Here is a 19,978-nt window from a genome sequence, read left to right on the forward strand (position 1 = left end):
ATCTGATCAATAGATTTCCAGCTGCTTAATGGGAATGAATCTTTTACTTTTTGGCCTGGATTAGGTTTCATGTGTTGAGAAACTCTAAGAGCATCATTAGAATCACTATGGAGCATCCTGCAATGTTTTAAGAGTAAGTAAATATATCCATAACAATTATAGTTATCAAACAAAGAATATGCTTACTGCATTTTTAATTCATAAATATGGAGTTTTGGACAGATAATTTACCTACAAAAGAAAAATGTTTTGTTACATGGTGACGTACAAAAGATATTATATGATAAATTAGTTATACGATGGACTTTGTTACCATTATATTTCTTGGTCTTCATAAGACTCCCAAGAAAAATTATTTGCCCTGCACAATTTAAATAAAAGAATAAAATATTTAGTAATTTGAGCTAAGGGCATCCACAATGGGGGGTTATATTTTTGGAGCTTTTAAAATTTTTAATTAATATACTTTGTACTTTTAGTAGGATAAGAACTTTGAGAATCCGAATTAAAATTTTGTCCTCCAATAGTGGGTTTTAATTTTGAATTTCTTAATTTGAAAATTTTTTAAAAAAAATTAAAAATTTAAAGTAGAATAATCTTAACAAACACAAAAGAAAGCTGAAATTTGCAAGTAATAACAAGTTATGAAACTGAAAACTGTTTAACAAGTTATGAAACTGAAAACTGTTTAACATCTTAAAGACAAGACATGCCTACTATTTTATCTGCACGTTCCAAATTTTTTTTGACTCGAGCAGTGTGTATAACCGAAGCATCAACAAATCCAGTGTGTTCCAAGTTTAGTTGTAGAACATTTGAAACAACCCAAGGATCCATCTCAACAAAGTGTGCCTGTGGAGAATTAAGTCAAGTACAAAACCACAAAAACAATTCCTGCCACTAATAGTTCTTTGTTACCTCAGAACATCCTCGACTGATGGCTTCAATTCCTACAGATCCTATACCACTGTACAAATCCAACCACTTACCAGGACGCAGAGACGTTGGACAACCACCAGCAGCCTACATAATGAAGAGAAGAATCAGTCTTGGAATGTTAATCTCACAGAACAATAAAAAGAGCTCTTACCTGGAGAATCCCAAAAGCTGCTCCTTTAACAACTTCCATCATAGGTCTCACATCCATTCCCTTAAGAGAAAGCAATTTCTTTCGTTTGGCCGTTCCTGCAAGAACCAAAACACACAAAACACATTGAGAAAAATCAAACACAGAAACCCCAAAACAAAAGAAAATGAAACAAAGCAAATATACACACCTGAAGTAACCTATGAGTTGTTCTTGGCTGTACTACAACAACTTCTTCTACTTGTTGGCTGTTCCTTCCACTCATTTTCTCTTCTTTCCTTCTCGCCTTCTACAATATGTTTTTTTTTTAACCATTAATAAGAAGAACTCAAGCTTCACCTCTCAACAGTTTATCATAAACCAAATCGAAACAATTGAAATCTACCTTAGATTGAGACCTAAATTCATCATTGGCATCATAACCATATCGTTCCAGCAACAATTTCTTATCCATGCTTGCTAAACCAGTTCTTGAATCTGTAAACCCACAAGACATACACTGAGAAAAAGACACACCTTTTATTAAGAGTAAATCATGACAAATGATTTGGTCAATCACTTCCTGATTATATGTTCATATCTTCTATTTATGTAAATTAGATCATGTAGATATTCTCTTCTCAATAACCTAGCTAGCTATGTACTTGTATATAAGTCTACCTCTGTACACAATATATTTCATCAATTCAATAAACATTTACATGTATCAAGAGCAAACGATCTCTACACCTAATCTTTTTTTCTCAGCAAATTTTTTTTTTTCATTTCTCTTTTCGCCGTCATGGCTACTCTTCCCACCATAACCGATACTCTCAACACCAATACTACCTCTCTTCTTACGATCCATATGACGAATGTTACTAAACTCAGTCCCACAAACTATCTTATGTGGAAACTACAAGTTCAAGCCCATGTTTCTGGCTATGGCTTGGTTGGTTATCTTGAAGGCTCCACTCCACTTCCATCTCACTACAAGAAAACCTGCGATATGTGACCATTGGTTGTGACCAAAATTGTAGTCGCAAATATTAGCGACTACTTTGTAACGTATTTGTGACCAATTAACGACCAAAACCAATACCAAGACAAATCAGTCGCAAATTAACGACGATGTTGGGAAGTCGGCGAGTAGTCGCAAATCACGGACCCTTTTGCTACGCTTTTAAGACTGGTCCAAAAAAGGTCGTAGTTTGCGACTAATTTGGGACGGAAAGAACAGGGTTGCAAAAAGCCATCGTTAAATCGTTACAAAATAAGATTTATTTGTAACTCTCTTAAAGTTTTTTTGTTCCGTCACAAATCAATCGCAAAATAAATTTAGAAAACGTTGGAAACATTAGTATCTAACTCACCTAATGTTTGAGACGCCCAAAATGAAGTCGCAAAATCGTCACAAATATTCACCTGTCATAGTTTGCGACCACTTTGAGACGCAAAAAACTGACAGATGGGCAAAAACATAATTTACACACGATTCATCTTCTTCTTTACAAACCCTAAGCGCCGCCTGTGCTTGCTGCAAGTTTCAATATGAAATTTTGGTGTTTTTCCTGTTTTGTTGGGCATTTTCTTATGTGTTTTCATCAAAATGGAACAAATCTACGGTCACCTATTTGCGACTAACACCTGAGTTCGGGACGACTTTGTAACGCTTTTGCGACGCTCGTATTTTACTTGGACATTTATCTATTCATATTTTTACAATTATCAATATTATAAGTCTTATAATGACTCCAACAACATTAGACTTGGAAAAATATAATCAATGGCATACAAATATTATAGAATTCTAAACATTTGTAAGAATTTCTTAAAAATCTTAAACATTGCTTAATATATATTAGGTAATGTTTAGTAATGCTTTGTAATGATCAGAACTTAAATGCATTTCATGATTATTGTCATGTAAAGGATTAATCTTGCTCTATTGTTGTAATTTCATTGATTGTAACAGACTAGATGGACTGTAGATCGATCAAAAGCTTTAAAATTCATTAGAAAGTTTTGTGCCTCTTTAGATTGGTCACAATAAGGTAGCGTTTTTGCGTCTGTTTCTTGAAGCAGTTACAAAGTGGTCGTAAATCAGCTACAAAAAGACGACGACTTTGCGACCACCTCCTGAGTTCGGGACCACTTTGCGACTAACACCTGAGTTCGGGATGACTTTGTAACGTCTTTGCGACGCTCGTATTTTACTTGGACATTTATCTATTCATATTTTGACAATTGTCTATATTATAAGTCTTATAATGACTCCAACAACATTAGACTTGGAAAAATAAGCAATGCTATAGTCAACTTATGGTTTTGTATCTTTTTTATAATTAATCAAACCATAACATGTAACATGATATGTAATGTTAAGTAATGAGTTTGCAATTTCATAACTTACAAGCATTGCATGTGTTTTTAATAATTTAACTTGCTAGACTTTTAATTATTGTAATATCATCCTTACATCACAATAGATAGGTGTTATTTCGATCATAAGGTACGAAATTCTTTACAAACATTTTGTGACTTTTAGATGTTAGTCACAAATTCGTCTCTCTTTGCTACACTTTGCGACTTATTAGCGACCATTTCAAACTTCTTTGCGACTGTATTGTGACATAATTGCGACGGATGATTTTCAGATTAAAATTTCGGGTTTTCTTTTAGCGGCAAAACCTCCCTCCTAATATTTGATTATAATTTCGGGTTTTCAGATTAAAATTTCGGGTTTTCTTTTTGTGACCCTTTTGTGACTACGTAAGATTTCTAAAGTTAAAACAAAACCCATTCGACACTTAGTAAATATCGACATAACTTTTTAGATCTAGGGTTTTGCTCTCTTCCTCTCAACCCGAAACTCTCTCTTCAATTTCTAACCAAATCTCTCTATTTCGATCGATTTCTCTCATACTCTAAACCCAATCTCTTTGTATTCTCTTTGATTGCTCCTAATGGCTGGTAAATCGACCAAAGGACGAGGAGGGAAGTCTGTTGCTCCCCGAGACAAAGACCATGGAATGAAGCAAATCTTCCGCAACACGACCAAGCACCTCACCTTGTCAGCCACTGTTCGATGAGGATGAGTATATGGAAGAGGAACAGCCTGAGAGTGATGAAGATTCTAGTGATGGCGAATGGGAATGTCCACCGGAAGCTCGAGAACCACCGGTGCCGCTAGACTATGAAGCTTTGATTGACGGTTTGTTGCAGCTTCCTGGGCGAAATCATCTACCAGTCTTGATTAAGGACCATATTGAAGACGTTGAGACCATATGGTAAGGAATCTTGGCTTCTTGTTTGAGTAATTTCTGTTTGAGCTTTTGAATTTGTGTTTGAGTTTATGATATTTGTGTTTAAGTTTGCATTTGGATAGAGTTATCTTTTGATTCTTTGACTGGTTAGAGTTAGCTTTTGATTCTCTCTAATGTCGATTTGTAATTCTGATTCTAGCTTGGATTTTGTAAGTTTTTCGGTTTTTGATTTAGATTTACATTTCATTTGATTTATATTTCTCTGATTCTAGCTTCAGCTTGTATAATGTGTTGTGTTTCTGACAAGGGAAATCCTTTTGGGCTTGGATGACTTGCTGAAACCATGGCCAAAGGGAAAAGAAAAGGGAGTTGTGAAAGCTCTTCTTCCTCATCTCTGTTGAAGTTGCATCAGAAACTTGAAGATGCTCATCGTAAGCTCGTGAAACAAAATGAAGAACACCAACAAGCCCTTTCTCGACTCTCAACCTTGGAGCACCTTTTCTCATTCATGAAGAAAAAAGATCCAGAATTAGCTGACTATATGGATGCTCACCAACCACCACCAGCAACTACACCTGCAACTGATGCAGGCACTGCACCAGCCACCTGAGAAGGCACTACACCAGCCACCGGAGATGGCATTACACCAGCCTCCATACCTGCCAATGAACAAACCGTCAATGAAAACGGTTTAGTCATTCTCTCTACCTCTCAGAATTAATCTTCTTCTACTCTTCTGAACTTATTGTTTATGTTTGTTTTCTCTTTTGAAATTATCTCTTTTGTTGGAACTTGAATTATCTGTTCTGGGACATGAATGTTGTTTGGAACATGAATGTTGTTAATGTTTTGGTTATGGTTTGTGTTTTTTGGTCAATATGGTGTTTTAGGTTTCAAATTTGAATTGTCAGGATTTTTAGCATTTGATTTCAGCTTTCTAAATTGGTAAAACAATAATAGTAGTGACTAATGACACGCTTATTTTTCTCCAAACCAGGAGTCTCTAATTCGTCTCAAATACACATGAATCACAAAAGCGTCACAAAATACGTCGTCTAATTTACTACTATCTTGCGACTAAATTGAGACGACCTTTGTCACTTATTTGCGACCATATTTTCGTCATGATTCACCGACGCACAACTCGTCCTAACGTAGTCGTATATACGCGTTTCCAAATTCAGTCACGTTTTGGTCTTTAATTTACGACTAAAAGTTACAGTCTTAAAGGAATCGCTTATAAACGACCAAATTTAGTAGTCACAAAATCGTTGCAAAATTGTGACACTTTTGCGACGCTTGTCATTTTGCGACGAGAAATTTGTGACTACTAGAGGTCGTCGCTCAACCGTCGTAAACATGTGTTTTGTGACCCATTTGTGACGATTACCGGTATCACAAAACGCAGGTTTTCTTGTAGTGTCTCCTACGGTAACAAACAACGGTGTGTTGTCTGTTAACCAAGGTTTTGACTTGTGGAAATCTCAGGATAACCTCCTCTATAGTGCTCTCCCTGGCTCCATATCACTTTCTGTGCAGCCGCTACTCTCCCGAACTACCACCTCTGCGGAGATCTGGTCAACTCTCGCTGCAACATATGCAACTCCAAGCCGAGGACATGTTCAGCAGTTGAGAGATAAACTGAAAGTTTGGAAGAAAGGAGACCGTGCCATTGAAGAGTATTTTCAAGGACTAACCACACGTTTTGATACTCTTGCCAATCTTGGTAAGCCCATGGACCATGAAGATCAGCTTGAGTTTCTTCTTGATGGTCTGCCCGAAGAGTATCGCCCTATAATTGATCAAATTGAAAGTTGGGATGTCCCACCTACCCTCACATATGTCCACAAAGGTCTACTCAATCGTGAAGCTCGGCCTCTCTCTGCCTCTACTTCTGTACCATTGCTGCTTCCGGTGACCGCCAATATTGCTACGCATCGTCACCACAACAACAATACCCACACTAACAATTCTCCTCGTCATGGTGCTTCCCATCATTCCAACAAGCAACAATACAACTCCAACTCCTTTAATTCAAACTGGCAGCCACAACAACACAACAATTATCGTGGATCTCGACCCTATCTCGGTCGCTGTCAGTTCTGTAATGTTCAGGGCCACTCCGCAAAGAGGTGTCCTCAACTTTAACAACGTTTGTCTTCTACTGGTTCTTCACAAACCAGTCCCTTTACTCCTTGGCAACCTTGTGCCAATCTCGCAATGGCCTCTCCCTATATCCCTGGCCCATGGCTCCTGGATAGTGGTGCTACACATCATCTTACCTCTGATCTCCAGAATCTGGCCTTGCATCAACCATATACCGGTGGTGAAGATGTCGTCATTGGTGATGGTTCGGGTCTTCCTATTACTCATACTGGTTCAACAACACTTTCTTCTCCTGCAAGAAATTTTAAATTAGATACGTTTTGTGTGTTCCCCATATACACAAGAATTTTATTTCAGTCTATCGACTATGCAATTCTAACCAAGTCTCGGTGAAATTTTTTCCTGCTTCTTTTCAGGTGGAGGACCTCAGCACGGGAGCCAAGTTGCTCCAAGGCAAAACTAAAAACGAAATGTACGAGTGGCCAGTTACATCATCATCCGTTGCTACCTTCTATGCGTCCCCAAGTCCAAAGACAACAATCTCGTCCTGGCACGCTCGTCTCGGTCATCCCTCTGCCTCGGTGTTACAAACTGTTATCTCAAATTTTTCTTTGTCGTTGTCTTCTTCTGCTCCTGTCCCTTTGTCCTGTTCGGAGTGTTTACTTAATAAAACGCATAAGTTACCATTTGCTTCGTCATCCATTATCTCCAGTCGACCGCTTCAATATATGTTCACCGATGTATGGACCTCTCCGGTTGTATCAGTTGACAATTATAAGTACTATCTTATTTTTGTGGCTCATTATTCACGGTACACATGGTTCTATCCGCTACGAAACAAATCTCATGTTCAAAGAGTGTTCATAGCGTTTAAAGAGCTGGTTGAAAATCATTTTCGGGAAATAATTCAAACCTTGTATTCGGATAATGGTGGAGAGTATGTTGCTCTTCGTCGTTATCTCTCTGCTAACGGCATTTCTCACTACACGACACCACCACATACTCCGGAGCATAACGGCATCTCTGAAAGAAAACATCGACATATAGTTGAGACTGGTCTCACCTTGCTTTCCCAAGCCTCTATGCCTCTACGCTACTGGTCATATGCCTTCTCAACCGCGGTGTATCTCATAAACCAGCTGCCAACTCCTCTTCTCTCCAACACATCACCATACCACAAGTTGTTTAAGAATCCACCAAACTACAACAAGTTGTGGGTGTTTGGTTGTGTATGCTTTCCTTGGTTGCGCCCATATACAATGCACAAACTTGACGCTAGGTCCAAACGATGTGCCTTCCTTGGTTATTCATCCACCCAAAGTGCCTATTATTGTCTCGATATACCCACTGGTCGGGTATATGTGTCAAGACATGTTCAGTTTTTGGAATTGGAATTACCTTTCCGTCGCCCTCTCGCTTCTCCAATCGCTTCTGATGAGATCTCTCCTTCAACGTCTACACCTCCTTGTACATTCGTTGTCTCCCATCCGCTCGGTCCTTCACCCTTCTTCGTCAACCACTTCGCCGATTGAAAATGATGCATCACACGTTGAATCACCAGCACCAACACAATCACTGACACCAACACCTTCACCGGCTCCTCATTCTCCGGCTGAATCTCTGGTTACGCTGCCGTCACCTCAGGTAAGTAATTCTCAGACTCTATCTCCATCTTTGTCGTCTTCATCCACTTCCTCTGAGCCTACTGCTCCCACACAAAATAGGCCGCAACCCATGGCCCAGCTGCTACAACCTACACCAAACTTGGCCCAACATCCGAATAACAAACACACGGCCCAAACAGAAACACAAGTCCATTCTGAAAAATCAGTCACTAACCAAATAGAACCACAAACGCAATCCCCTACCCGGTCCGCTACTTTGTCTTCGTCTTCTTCCTCGGCGTCGTTGCCATCATCGCAAGTCAATCCGATTGTTCAGCCTGCTACCGTCAATGTTCACCCAATGTCTACAAGAGCGAAGACTGGAATTTCCAAACCAAACAAAAAATATTTGTTTAGTGCTACTCTTCCCTTTGCTGCTTATGAACCTCGGACGGCGATTCAATCTTTGAAAGATGAACGATGGAGGCGTCCATTAACCGATGAGATGAATGCTCAATTGCGGAATCGTACATGGGATCTTGTACCTTCGCCTCCTTCAAATGTCATGATTGTTGGTTGTCGTTGGGTCTTCACAACCAAATACAATTCTGATGGCTCGATCAGTCGACATAAAGCCAGGTTAGTGGCCAAAGGATACAATCAACAACATGGTTTAGATTATGAAGAGACCTTTAGTCTTGTTATCAAATCTACAACAATATGTGTTGTTCTTGGTGTTGCGGTGGATTGTGGCTGGTCAATCCGACAGCTTGATGTGAATAATGCTTTTCTTCTAGGTCACCCAACAAAAGAGGTGTATATGTCCCAACCACCTGGCTTTGTTGATCAAGACAGGCCTCACTATGTTTGCAAGCTTCGCAAGGCGATTTACGGACTGAAACAGGTACTAGGGCCTGGTATACTGAACTTCGCACTTATCTACTCATGGTGGGTTTTGTAAACTCCATGGCCGATACCTCGTTGTTCATTCTGCGTCATGGCACCTCCATCGTATATATGCTTATTTATGTAGATGATATTATCGTTACGGGTAATGATAATGCTCTACTTTCTTATACGCTTGATGGTTTAGCTAACAGATTCTCTGTCAAGGATCATGAAGACCTGTCTTATTTCTTGGTATTGAAGCTACCAGAACTTCCTTCGGTCTGCATTTAAACCAACGAAATTATACACTCGACTTACTTGCTCGCACTAATATGCTTCACTCCAAGCCGGTTAAAACGCCTATGGCGACGTCTCCGAAACTAAAACTTCTTTCTGGATCCAGACTTAATGATCCGACAGAGTATAGAAGTGTTGTTGGCAATTTGCAATATCTATCATTCACCCGCCCTGACATCTCCTATACGGTGAATAGACTGCCTCAATACATGCATGCTCCCACTTCTGATCATTGGCAAGCCGTTAAACGGTTACTGCGATATCTCCGAGGTACCGTTATTCATGGCATTTTTCTTAAATGCCACAATTTCCTCTCTCTTCATGCCTATTCAAATGCAGATTGGGCTGAAGATTATGATGAATATGTCTCTACCAATGCATATGTTGTTTATCTGGGTCATAATCCTGTTTCATGGTCGTCAAAGAAACAAAAAGGTGTTGCTAAGTCCTCCGCAGAAGCTGAGTATCGCTCTGTTGCTAATACCACTTCTGAGCTTATATGGGTATGCTCTCTTCTTCAGGAACTTGGTCTTCGCCTACCATCTGCTCCAATCGTGTATTGTGGTAATATGGGAGCTACATACTTGTGTGCCAATCCAGTTTTTCACTCAAGAATGAAGCACATAGCTTTGGATTATCAATTTATTTGCAATCAAGTTCAATCTGGTGCCTTACGTGTGGTTCATGTTCATACAAAAGATCAGTTGGCCGATGCCTTAACCAAGCCGCTTCCTCGCACTTCGTTTACAACTCTGGCTAGCAAGATTGGAGTTACGCCATGCCCCTCCATCTTGCGGGGGCGTATTAAGAGTAAATCATGACAAATGATTTGGTTATCACTTCCTGATTATACGTTCATATCTTCTATTTATGTAAATTAGATCATGTAGATATTCTCTTCTCAATAACCTAGCTAGCTCTGTACTTGTATATAAGTCTACCTCTGTACACAATATATTTCATCAATTCAATAAACATTTACACCTTTTGCTATATGTTTGATATTATGAAAGATGAAAAAGTTCACACTTTTACGGCTCGAGACGACAATGGATCTTTGAATACGCAGTGGAGTAGAGATTCTAAAGAGGTGAATTTGGGGGGAAGAAGAATACGAGACACCCAGATTCTTACTCGTCTCGATGTTGATTCCTAGTGTAGAGACTATCAGAGATGATAACAAAACCGCCATAGCTGATAAAAAGTTTTCGACTTTGAAAAGCTTGCAAAATATGTGAACTTGTTTACCCTCTGATTCCAATAGCTTCAATCTCATCCGAATCAATCGACTCCAAAATCAAATCTCAAACGATTCAATGTCGGAGTCGATTCAATATCCTCCGATTGCCCATCCGCAGATTTAATCACAAACTTTGCATCGGATCTCCTCTGACCCCAATCTCCTTTGATTCCATAGCCTTTCATTCAATCTCCTTCCTTTGTGAATTTTGGACTTCGATCGAGAGAGAAAGAGAGAGACAGAGAGATGAAACGAAGAAATATTCTGATCCGGAAAAAAAAAATTCCTACTTCTATTATTGGTTCGGCCAACGAATAAGTGACACGTATGGTCTCTTATTCCATAAACGAGTCTACTAAATAAGAGGCTCTCTTATAGTTTTTTTTATTTCTCTGATTTAATTTTTTGCTTCTTTTCAACTATAACCCCTCTTAAAATCCCCGATGACCTAACCATTTAATGATAATAGTTATGATATGACTAATCTGAGATTTCTAAGTTGACTAACAACTTCGACATATTCCCTGAACGATTTTTCTCAGTAATGTCACTCATACCAACAATTCTCTAATAATATCTGAACAAAAAAAGAAAAGAAATTACACCTTACCGCTTTAGTTATCCTTTATAAACTAGGAATTCACCCGCGATACACCGCGGGACTAAGTTATAAATTTTTGTATTTTAAATAATAATTTTTAATTTATTTAGTTTTCAAATTTTCAATTAATTTACTTTTAGTCTTATTAATTTAGAATTTTGTTTAGAACTTTTTTTCTTCTTCTTACGTTTTATAAAGTTTATAACTTAATTACATTAAATTTGTTATTAGATAGAATATAAAATTCTAGATTTATTTTGTTCTCTAGAATTAAAGAGAGGTATATTCCTATATAGTATGTTAATGTATACTTTTATGTGTATTTTTTTTTTTGGAATATTAAGAATGTGTAATATTTTGTATTTCATATACTAAATAATTTATAAGTTAATTTTCAAAACAATGATTACAAATTTATAGTATATATGAGATAAACTAATAGTTTTAGTGTTGGTTCTATATTTCAAACCCGCCATTCTAGGCGGGTCAGACAACATATTCAAAGATTTTTAATCCGCAAAAACTCATCATATGAAACCCGTGAAAGTAAAAAATATTTTTAAATACGTAATACAAAATAAAAATAAATTTGTGAGCAAGCAATATCTTTTATATTTTATTATTATTCTTTCAATAAGATATCAAATTGAATGGTAAATATGTTTGTTACCTTTTAAAATCATACCATTAGTTTTTTTGAATGATATATTTTATATTTGATTATGAACATTTATTTTAGGAGGAAATCAATGCGTTGAGATCAAAAATCTCGGCCACGGATCCTTCTCCAAGATCGAAAATCAATTCGTTTCTTGGTTAGACCGATTGTTTAGTAAATTTGTGTATGGAGAAAATATTGTTTTGTAAAACTGGAAACTTAATATTAATTAAATCAATTATAAACTTAATACTTAATGTTAAAGGGAGTGGTTCCAAATGTTTTGGAAATTTATTTAGGATGGAAAATCTTATTTTCAAAAATAGAAACTTAATATTAATTAATTAAATGTAAAACAAATTAATAATTAATGTTAATGACAGTCTTGTAAATAGGTGGTAACTTCAGGATTTATTTGCTAAATGTACTTGAAAAATGTATATATAGATATGCACAATATTTGCAGTGCAAAATGAAATGTAAAAATACATTTGTAAATAAACATACCAATGAAATGTGCGGGAAATAAATGTAAAGACACCCAAATCTTTTGACTAAAACAATCCATGTCATTGACAGGGATATTAGATGTGATCATCCATTCTTTTTCAATAGAATTTAGATTTGAAACATGAGATCATCCAGATGCATCTTCCAACTGAATACAAAAAATCCGAATTAATATGAGTAAAGTAAATGAATGAATATAATATGGAAAACAATTAAGCATTTACCTTCCTGAGAATTTTAACTGTAGCATGTAGGTTTATATGACAACCACAAAAAAAAATGAGATGGAGAGCAATACAGAGAAAAATAAGAATAAAAAAGAATAGCTAAACAGAGAAGAAGTCGAACTAATTGGAATTAAATAAGAGACGAATCAGTTATAAGTCAGATTGAACATGGAGGTACTAAGACCATCTTTACTGGGAGATTCTCTTCTAAATACACTTATTAAAAAATAATAAAAAGAGAGAGAAGAGAAAAGAAAGAGAATTGATACTTCAGGGAGAAACTTGAGAAATGGTTCTCACAACAAATGAGACATATGTCATTTATTCTATGGTACAAATATTAAAAAAATAAATAAAAAGAAAATTTGTAAAAATATAATTTTTATTTATTTTTTTAGAAATGGTCACCGTTATTCGAGTACAGATGTCCTAATGGGAGTAAAATTAGGAATATTAAAATGATTTACAGTTTAATTTAAAGTTTTTTTATTTATAGAATTCTCGATGAGCTTCATATATGGGTTTACAATTGCTGTTTCCTTTTTCTTTTCTTTTTGTCTCCGTTAAAATAGGATATAAATGTTTTGGTTTGTTTTCTTTTAGGTTAATATTTTTTAAATTAATTTATAAAATAAAAATCTATGTGTCAGATTTTGACTAGTCAGGTGACTTATGCTTTATATGATAAAAGATATAATTCATCATTCAGGGCAATATGTAGATGATGGCTAGAGAGATGACTAATCAATACACTGGGAGAGGAAACTGAAATATGAACTGAAATAGTTCATATCTATTTTTAAGAACTCTTGAATAATTTATCTTGTTTTTGTTCTTTTTAATAAAATATTTCAGTCTCTGGTATTGTAAGGTGTTGTAAACTCCATTTTAAAATAATATTTTATTCAGATTTTACTGTTTTAAAACATTAGAAACAACTTGTAAAGCTTTTAGAAAAGCAAATCAAATTTATATATATCATTATAAACAATTTGTAAAACCTTTTAAAACTTTCTAAAAACCAGATATACTCTTGTAAATGAATGATATATATAACTTGACGGCTGAGTTATAATTTTTACGGGAAAACGAAAGGTCATGTGACGGCTGAGTTATAGTGAGTTATGGATGAGTTATCACAACAAACAATTTGAAAGTAAATAAGTGAATAAGTGATATATATGACTTGACGGCTGAGTTATAATATTTACGGGAAAACAAAAGGTCTGGTGACGGTTGAGTTATAGTGAATTATGGCTGAGTTATAGTAAATTTTATTGCTGAGTTATTTAAAGAGATTGATTAAACACCACTAACAACACAACATTATTTTGCTTGGAATCCATAACCATTAACAACAACATTATGGAAACATAATCCCATCATACACTAGCTCATCCTGTTATCTTAATTAGACCAAACATGATCATATAACCAAAAACTATCACAACTATCATCATCTTCATCCTTGCTTTCAATTCTGATTTTGCATCTTCAACCCTCTCAAATAGCTCTTTCTCAAGCTCCGTTTGCATCTTCTTCTCAATCTCCATTTCCATTTGTAGTTTTACAGTTTGAAGAGAGAAAGACTCTACCTCATCCAACAGTGCCTCATCGACCCACTTGAAGACGTGGTCATCATTCATAAGCTATCAAGGTGATGGAGACAACAATTGGAACAAGAACAGATTCAACATAAACCAAAAAGAACAGATTCAACATAACCAAGAACAGACTCTACCTTCTTCGCAGCTGCATACCCACAACGGAAGTATCGTCGACAAGGATTTGACTCTGATTTCGAATTTTTGGCCACGATTGCTTCTCCACACCAACATCTCTTAGGTACGCCAACAACTGTACCTCGTCCTCTCTCTCGGACATTTGATGCACAACTCGAATCTCCAGATACATTGCTCATGATTTACGAGAATTTGATTTTTTAGGGTTTAAGCATTCGACATTTGGGGATTTTCGTTTTGAAGAAGAAGAACATCACTCGGGTCAACAATTGAATATTAATATTATTAGGTTAACTTATGTTTTCCCGCCAACAATTTGAATATTAAAATTATTAGGTTAACATATGGTTTCCCGCCAAAAAATCGCTTTATGGCTGAGTTATAACCATTACTGGAAAACGAAAGGTCACGTAACGGCTGAGTTATAGTGACTTATGGCTGAGTTATTATCACAAGAAACAATTTGAAAGTAAATGAATGATATATATGATTTGGCGGATGAGTTATCATATTTATGGAAATTCGAAATGTCTCATCGATTCAAGTTACGGCTGAGTTATAGTGAGTATGGCTGAGTTATCAAAAGAAACAATATGAAAGTAAATAGCTGATATATATGACTTTACGGCTGAGTTATAATATTTACGGTTAAACGAAAAGTCACGTCGATTCATGTGACGGCAGATTTATAAATATTTAGTGGCTGCTTTATCATAATACCGGCTGAGTTATAATCATATGAAACATTACAAAAAGAAATAAAAATAAAACAAGTTCAGAGTTCATAAAGAAGAAGACACGACATTACAATGGAATTCACTTCTAAAAACCGATTAAGAGGAGGAGGAACCATGAGCTTTTAGTTAATCCCAATCAACAGGAGGAGGAACCACACACTGGTCGGCATCAGCCTCCGCAATCTCTCTCATCTCCTCTAACTTCTTGTGCTCTGTCGCTAAGTCGACAAATTCTCCACCCAATATTTGATTCAGTTGGTTTAGTTGAGCGTCGATTAGTTCCACTTGATGCACGAGGACGGTCTTCTCTTCTTTTTTCTTCATATGCTCATCCATCATACGCAGAATTTCTGTGTAGCGACGCTTTGACTCCGCCTCGACCGCGGCCCTTGTCTGAGAAAAGGCTTCGGACACGGCCAATAGTGATTCCTCTTCCCACTCGTAATCTTGGACTCTTGCTGGCGATAATGCTTCGTCTGCCTTGCGTTTTTGACGTCTACTGGAACCCTCTCCGTCCATAACTCGGCTATCAAAATAAAAACAACTGTCACCAACTGATAGGTGCAATGATCGGAAAATATGCAATAGATTGAGAGGGGATGGAGAGGAGACTTACATATGCAATGATTGAAGGATATATTGATATTGGTTGTTGAGGAGATTTGTAGGTGCAATATATTGTGAGCGGAGAAGAAGGAAACGATACAATGAGTAAGAAACCGAAACGATACAATGAATTAAGAGAATTTAAAGGAAAAACAATAGGTTAACTTTTGGAAAAATGAAAGGTCACGTCGATTATTAGGTTAACTTATGGTTTCCCGCCAAAATATTGCTTTACGGCTGAGTTATAGTTTTACGGATTCATGTGATGGCTGAGTTCTAGTTATCAAAAGAAAGGTCGCGTCTATTCTTAGGTTAACGGCTGTTTACCTCCAAAATATTGCTTAACGGCTGAGTTATAGTTTTACGGGAAAACGAAAGGTCACGTATATTCATGTGATGGCTGAGTTATAGTAAAGAAGGTTGAAATATATATATGACTTGACGGCTGAGTTATCATCACTAGGATTATTAGTCTATTACAGGAATAACTTATGGTTTCCCGCCAAAATATTGCTTAACCCTAAAATTATTAGTCTATTTATTACCTATCAACTACAAATAGAACCTCGTGACTGAGTTATAATATTCCAGTTTTTAGTCTATTACCTCTCAACTACAAACTAGAATTAAATTATTTTTTACAACACTATGTCCGCTCCACCCAAGATGCTGGAGCTCCCCGACGACGTTTTCATAAAAATCGTTTCCCTTGTTGCAGAATATGGTGCAGATTATGATCGATGGTCGTCACTTGGTTCTATTTTAAGGGTTGGTCATAGGGGGAAAAATGCAGTATACAGTGATGAAGTTCTAAAGACAGCTGCTATAAATTGGCTTTGTACTGATCCATCAGAAATCAACACATCCAATGCCCCTGATGGTGGCCTCCAAAATGAAGGGCGACACAGGCCTTTCTTCGTCAAATGCTTTGAGGCCGGCAACCCCATTGCCATTTACTACGAAGGGCTAAGGGTTGTGGCTGAGGATAGAGATATCCAGCGTGGGACTGATATTCTCAGTCGTATTGTACCGGCCGTTGATTATGCCACCTTAGTATGTGGGGTACTAAGTATTTGTCAAGGGAATGAGGATATATGGCCGTCCATTACCTCCAGCTGTTTGATGCAAATTATTATCCTCTGATGTCTTCGGATGCCATTGTAAGCGGTAATTATTTTCTGGATGATTTATCTCGTTTTGATACGGCCCGGAAAAAATCATACTCAGCCTCCCATCGCTATCCTGACCGTCCGCCACTCCCTTCACCCACTTGTGCTGTGATGTGTTGTTTGAATTATGGTTTCCATTCTCTCTGCTACAGAGACTATGAAATCATGTGCAACAAGTGTTACCTTCTGTGGTTGTCCCTCAAAGTCTTTGAGATCCTTTAGGGTTTCTAGCAGTGATTTCCAGTTTTACCTTATCAATTCGTGACTCTAATTTCTGTTTATTTTAAAATAATTATTTTCCATTTCTGAGTCTAGTTTCCCATCTTTTTCATGTATTAAACGTCCCTTTTTTCTTCGCCTAATTCTATGTATCCACTTTTCATGCTTCCACATTTAGTATCTACTCTCACTTTGAGACTGAGTTATAGTTTTACGGGAACACGAAAGGTCACGTCGATTCATGTGACGGCTGAGTTAGAGTGAATAACGGATGAGTTATCAAAATTAACAGTCTATATGGCTGAGTTATCAAAAGAAAGGTCGCGTCTATTATTAGGTTAACTTGCCAAAATATTGCTTAACGGCTGAGTTATAGCTTTTACGGGAAAACGAAAGATATAGTCGATTCATGTCAACAAGCTGAGTTATAGTGAGTTATGATTGAGTTATCGAAAGAAACAATATGAAAACAAACGACTGATTTATACGACTGATCTATATGGCTGAGTTATCAAAAGAAAGGTCGCGTCTATTATTAGGTTAACTTGCTAAAATATTGCTTAACGGCTGAGTTATAGCTTTACGGGAAAGCGAAAGATATAGTCGATTCATGTCATGGTTGAGTTATAGTGAGTTATGACTGAGTTATCGAAAGAAACAATATGAAAACAAACGACTGATTTATACGACTGATTATATGGCTGAGTTATATTTTCTGACGGCTTAGTTAGGAAAACAAAAGACGTGTTTCATTAAATGTGTTGCACGGTCTTTTATAGTTATTCTCGGGACACAGCGGAAATTTCGCTGCAGTCTGATTGGTGGACTCAGCGGCGGTTACATCCCATGACTCTATATAAATAGAGTAGAAAGTTGGGGGAATAAATCATTCTAACTTCCACCAGCGTAAGAAATAGAAGGATGCCATCAACAACTCAATCCGCCGCATCCGGCAATCGGGAGCCGGAAAATCCCATCCCACAGGAGGTAGGAGAGACGTCCCGATCTTGTGAGGTCGCTCCGAACTCAAATACTGTCGACCCCGGTGTGTCTCCCCTTCAGCTAGAACTCCGAGAGTACTGAGCTCGGCGAAAGAGGATGGGCGCGTATATTTGGGCGCTTCGGCTGAAACTTGACCAGCTCCATCGTTTTTACCGTTTAGAGGGAACCATTCTAGTCCTGGAAGACCTTATCGTCGAAGGTTACTTCTTGGCACACTGGCGAATGGTCCGTCTACTTTATGAGCACAAGGCGTGCAAAGAACTGGTCGATCAGATGGATGTACCCGATCTCCCGGAAGGCGATCGCGAACCCCTGGGGGAAACCGCCTTCCCGTTCGTGACGGATGTCTGGGCCTATCGAGCTTGCTTGACTAGGTTATCCGATACGTCAATTTCCTGGAGTCGTCGGGTCAAGCTTTCTGCGAGCGCCATCTTCTTGAAGGCCCATGTGCCTTTATAGAGGACATGATGTCCAGAGGCTCCGGATTGCCAATCGAAAGGCTAGAGGCCTTACAACGGGTACGAGATTTCTGTCGAATTGCGGTGAACGAACTCGCAGTGGAGGAACCATTGGAGACTGACATATCTGGCCCAGCTCCCGTCTTGCGATTGTAGGACCGTCCAGAACGATAGAGGGTTGGTGGCGAAACTTTTCGATCGGGCTCCCCCGCCCAGAGATCTGCCGTTTAGGCGTTGTTATTATATATATTTTTTTTTGTTGTTGTTTGGATGAAGTGTAATGGAAACTAATCAAAACAATTTTAGCGATTTTAGCGAAGTGTAATGTCATGGCTGAGTTATAATATTTACGGCTGAGTTATAGCTTTTACTGGAAAACGAAATATATAGTCGATTCATGTCATGACTGAGTTATCAAAGAAATGATATGAAAACAAACGACTGATTATATATATGGCTGAGTTATATTTTATGACGACTGAGTTATCGGAATACGGGACAAAATGTCTCGTCGATTCATGTGATGGCTGAGTTATAGTGATTAATAGCTGAGTTATAGTGAGTTATAGCTGAGTTATAGTACGTTATGGCTGAGTTATAATACTTGACAGATGAGTAATAACACAAAATAAAGTTATAATACTTGACAGATGAGTAATAACACAAAATAAAATAAATCTCCCTAACTATAGAGCATAAGTTTTCGCATTGTGCCCAACTTGCTTACATCGCGAACATGCGTGTTGCTTCCTATGGCGTTTATTTTCAGTGGCAAAATGTGTGTTGTCAAGAAGGATGTAGGATTCAGATGGGAGGAAGCACAAGAGCAGGCGTTTTCAACCTTAAAAGAGAAGCTTATCTCTGCCCATATTCTTTTACTTCCTGATTTTATGAAAACTTTTGAGATTGAATGTGATGCCTCCGGAGTGGGTATAGGTGCTGTTTTGATACAGGATAGGAAGCCAGTAGCTTACTTCAGTGAGAAGCTAGGAGGATCAACATTGAACTATCCCACATATGACAAGGAGCTGTACGCCTTAGTTCGGGCTCTTCAAACGTGGCAGCATTACCTGTGGCCCAAGGAGTTCGTTATTCACACTGATCACGAGTCCCTGAAGCATCTCAAAGGACAACAGAAGCTCAATAAGAGACATGCTAGATGGATGGAGTTCATTGAGAACTTTTCCCTACACGGTTAAGTACAAGAAAGGTAAGGATAATGTAGTCGCCGATGCATTATCCAGGAGGTACACTCTCATTTCTACTTTGTCATCTAAGTTAGAAGGTTTTGCTGAAGTAGTAGGACTTTATGAGACTGACATTGATTTTGCTGAGAGCTATGGCAAATGCCATAAGTTTGCTTTTGAAAACTATTATAGGCAGGATGGATATCTGTTCTTTAAGGATAGATTGTGTATACCAAGAGGATCCATGAGGGAGCTGCTGATCAAAGAAGCTCACGGAGGTGGACTAGCTAGACATTTCGGAGTGTCAAAGACTCTACTTGGACTGCAAGAACACTTCTATTGGCCTCAAATGAAGAAAGACGTTGAGAAGGTTTGTTCTAGGTGCCATATCTGCA

The 19,978-nt window shown here is 37.6% G+C and overlaps 2 protein-coding genes across 2 annotated transcripts; both read right to left on the minus strand.

Annotated features, from left to right (window-relative positions):
- Positions 1 to 696: 696 nt before the first annotated feature.
- LOC104772705 (uncharacterized) lies at positions 697 to 10,666 on the minus strand. The gene is made up of 6 exons (XM_010497289.2): positions 10,257 to 10,666; positions 1,473 to 1,564; positions 1,279 to 1,376; positions 1,091 to 1,196; positions 919 to 1,023; positions 697 to 852 (listed from the first exon to the last, which is right to left on the minus strand). The coding sequence occupies exons 1-6, from the start codon at positions 10,501 to 10,503 to the stop codon at positions 697 to 699; spliced, it is 804 nt and encodes a 267-aa protein (XP_010495591.2). The 5' UTR covers positions 10,504 to 10,666.
- Positions 10,667 to 13,857: 3,191 nt separating this feature from the next.
- On the minus strand, positions 13,858 to 14,384 carry LOC147919382 (uncharacterized). The gene is made up of 2 exons (XM_087504898.1): positions 14,205 to 14,384; positions 13,858 to 14,112 (listed from the first exon to the last, which is right to left on the minus strand). Exons 1-2 carry the CDS (start codon positions 14,382 to 14,384, stop codon positions 13,858 to 13,860), a joined length of 435 nt encoding a protein of 144 aa, XP_087361024.1.
- Between the last annotated feature and the right edge of the window lie 5,594 nt (positions 14,385 to 19,978).

The sequence above is a fragment of the Camelina sativa genome, chromosome 20, assembly GCF_030686135.1.
Source record: "Camelina sativa cultivar CO46 ecotype springtype chromosome 20, ASM3068613v1".
NCBI lineage: Eukaryota > Viridiplantae > Streptophyta > Magnoliopsida > Brassicales > Brassicaceae > Camelina > Camelina sativa.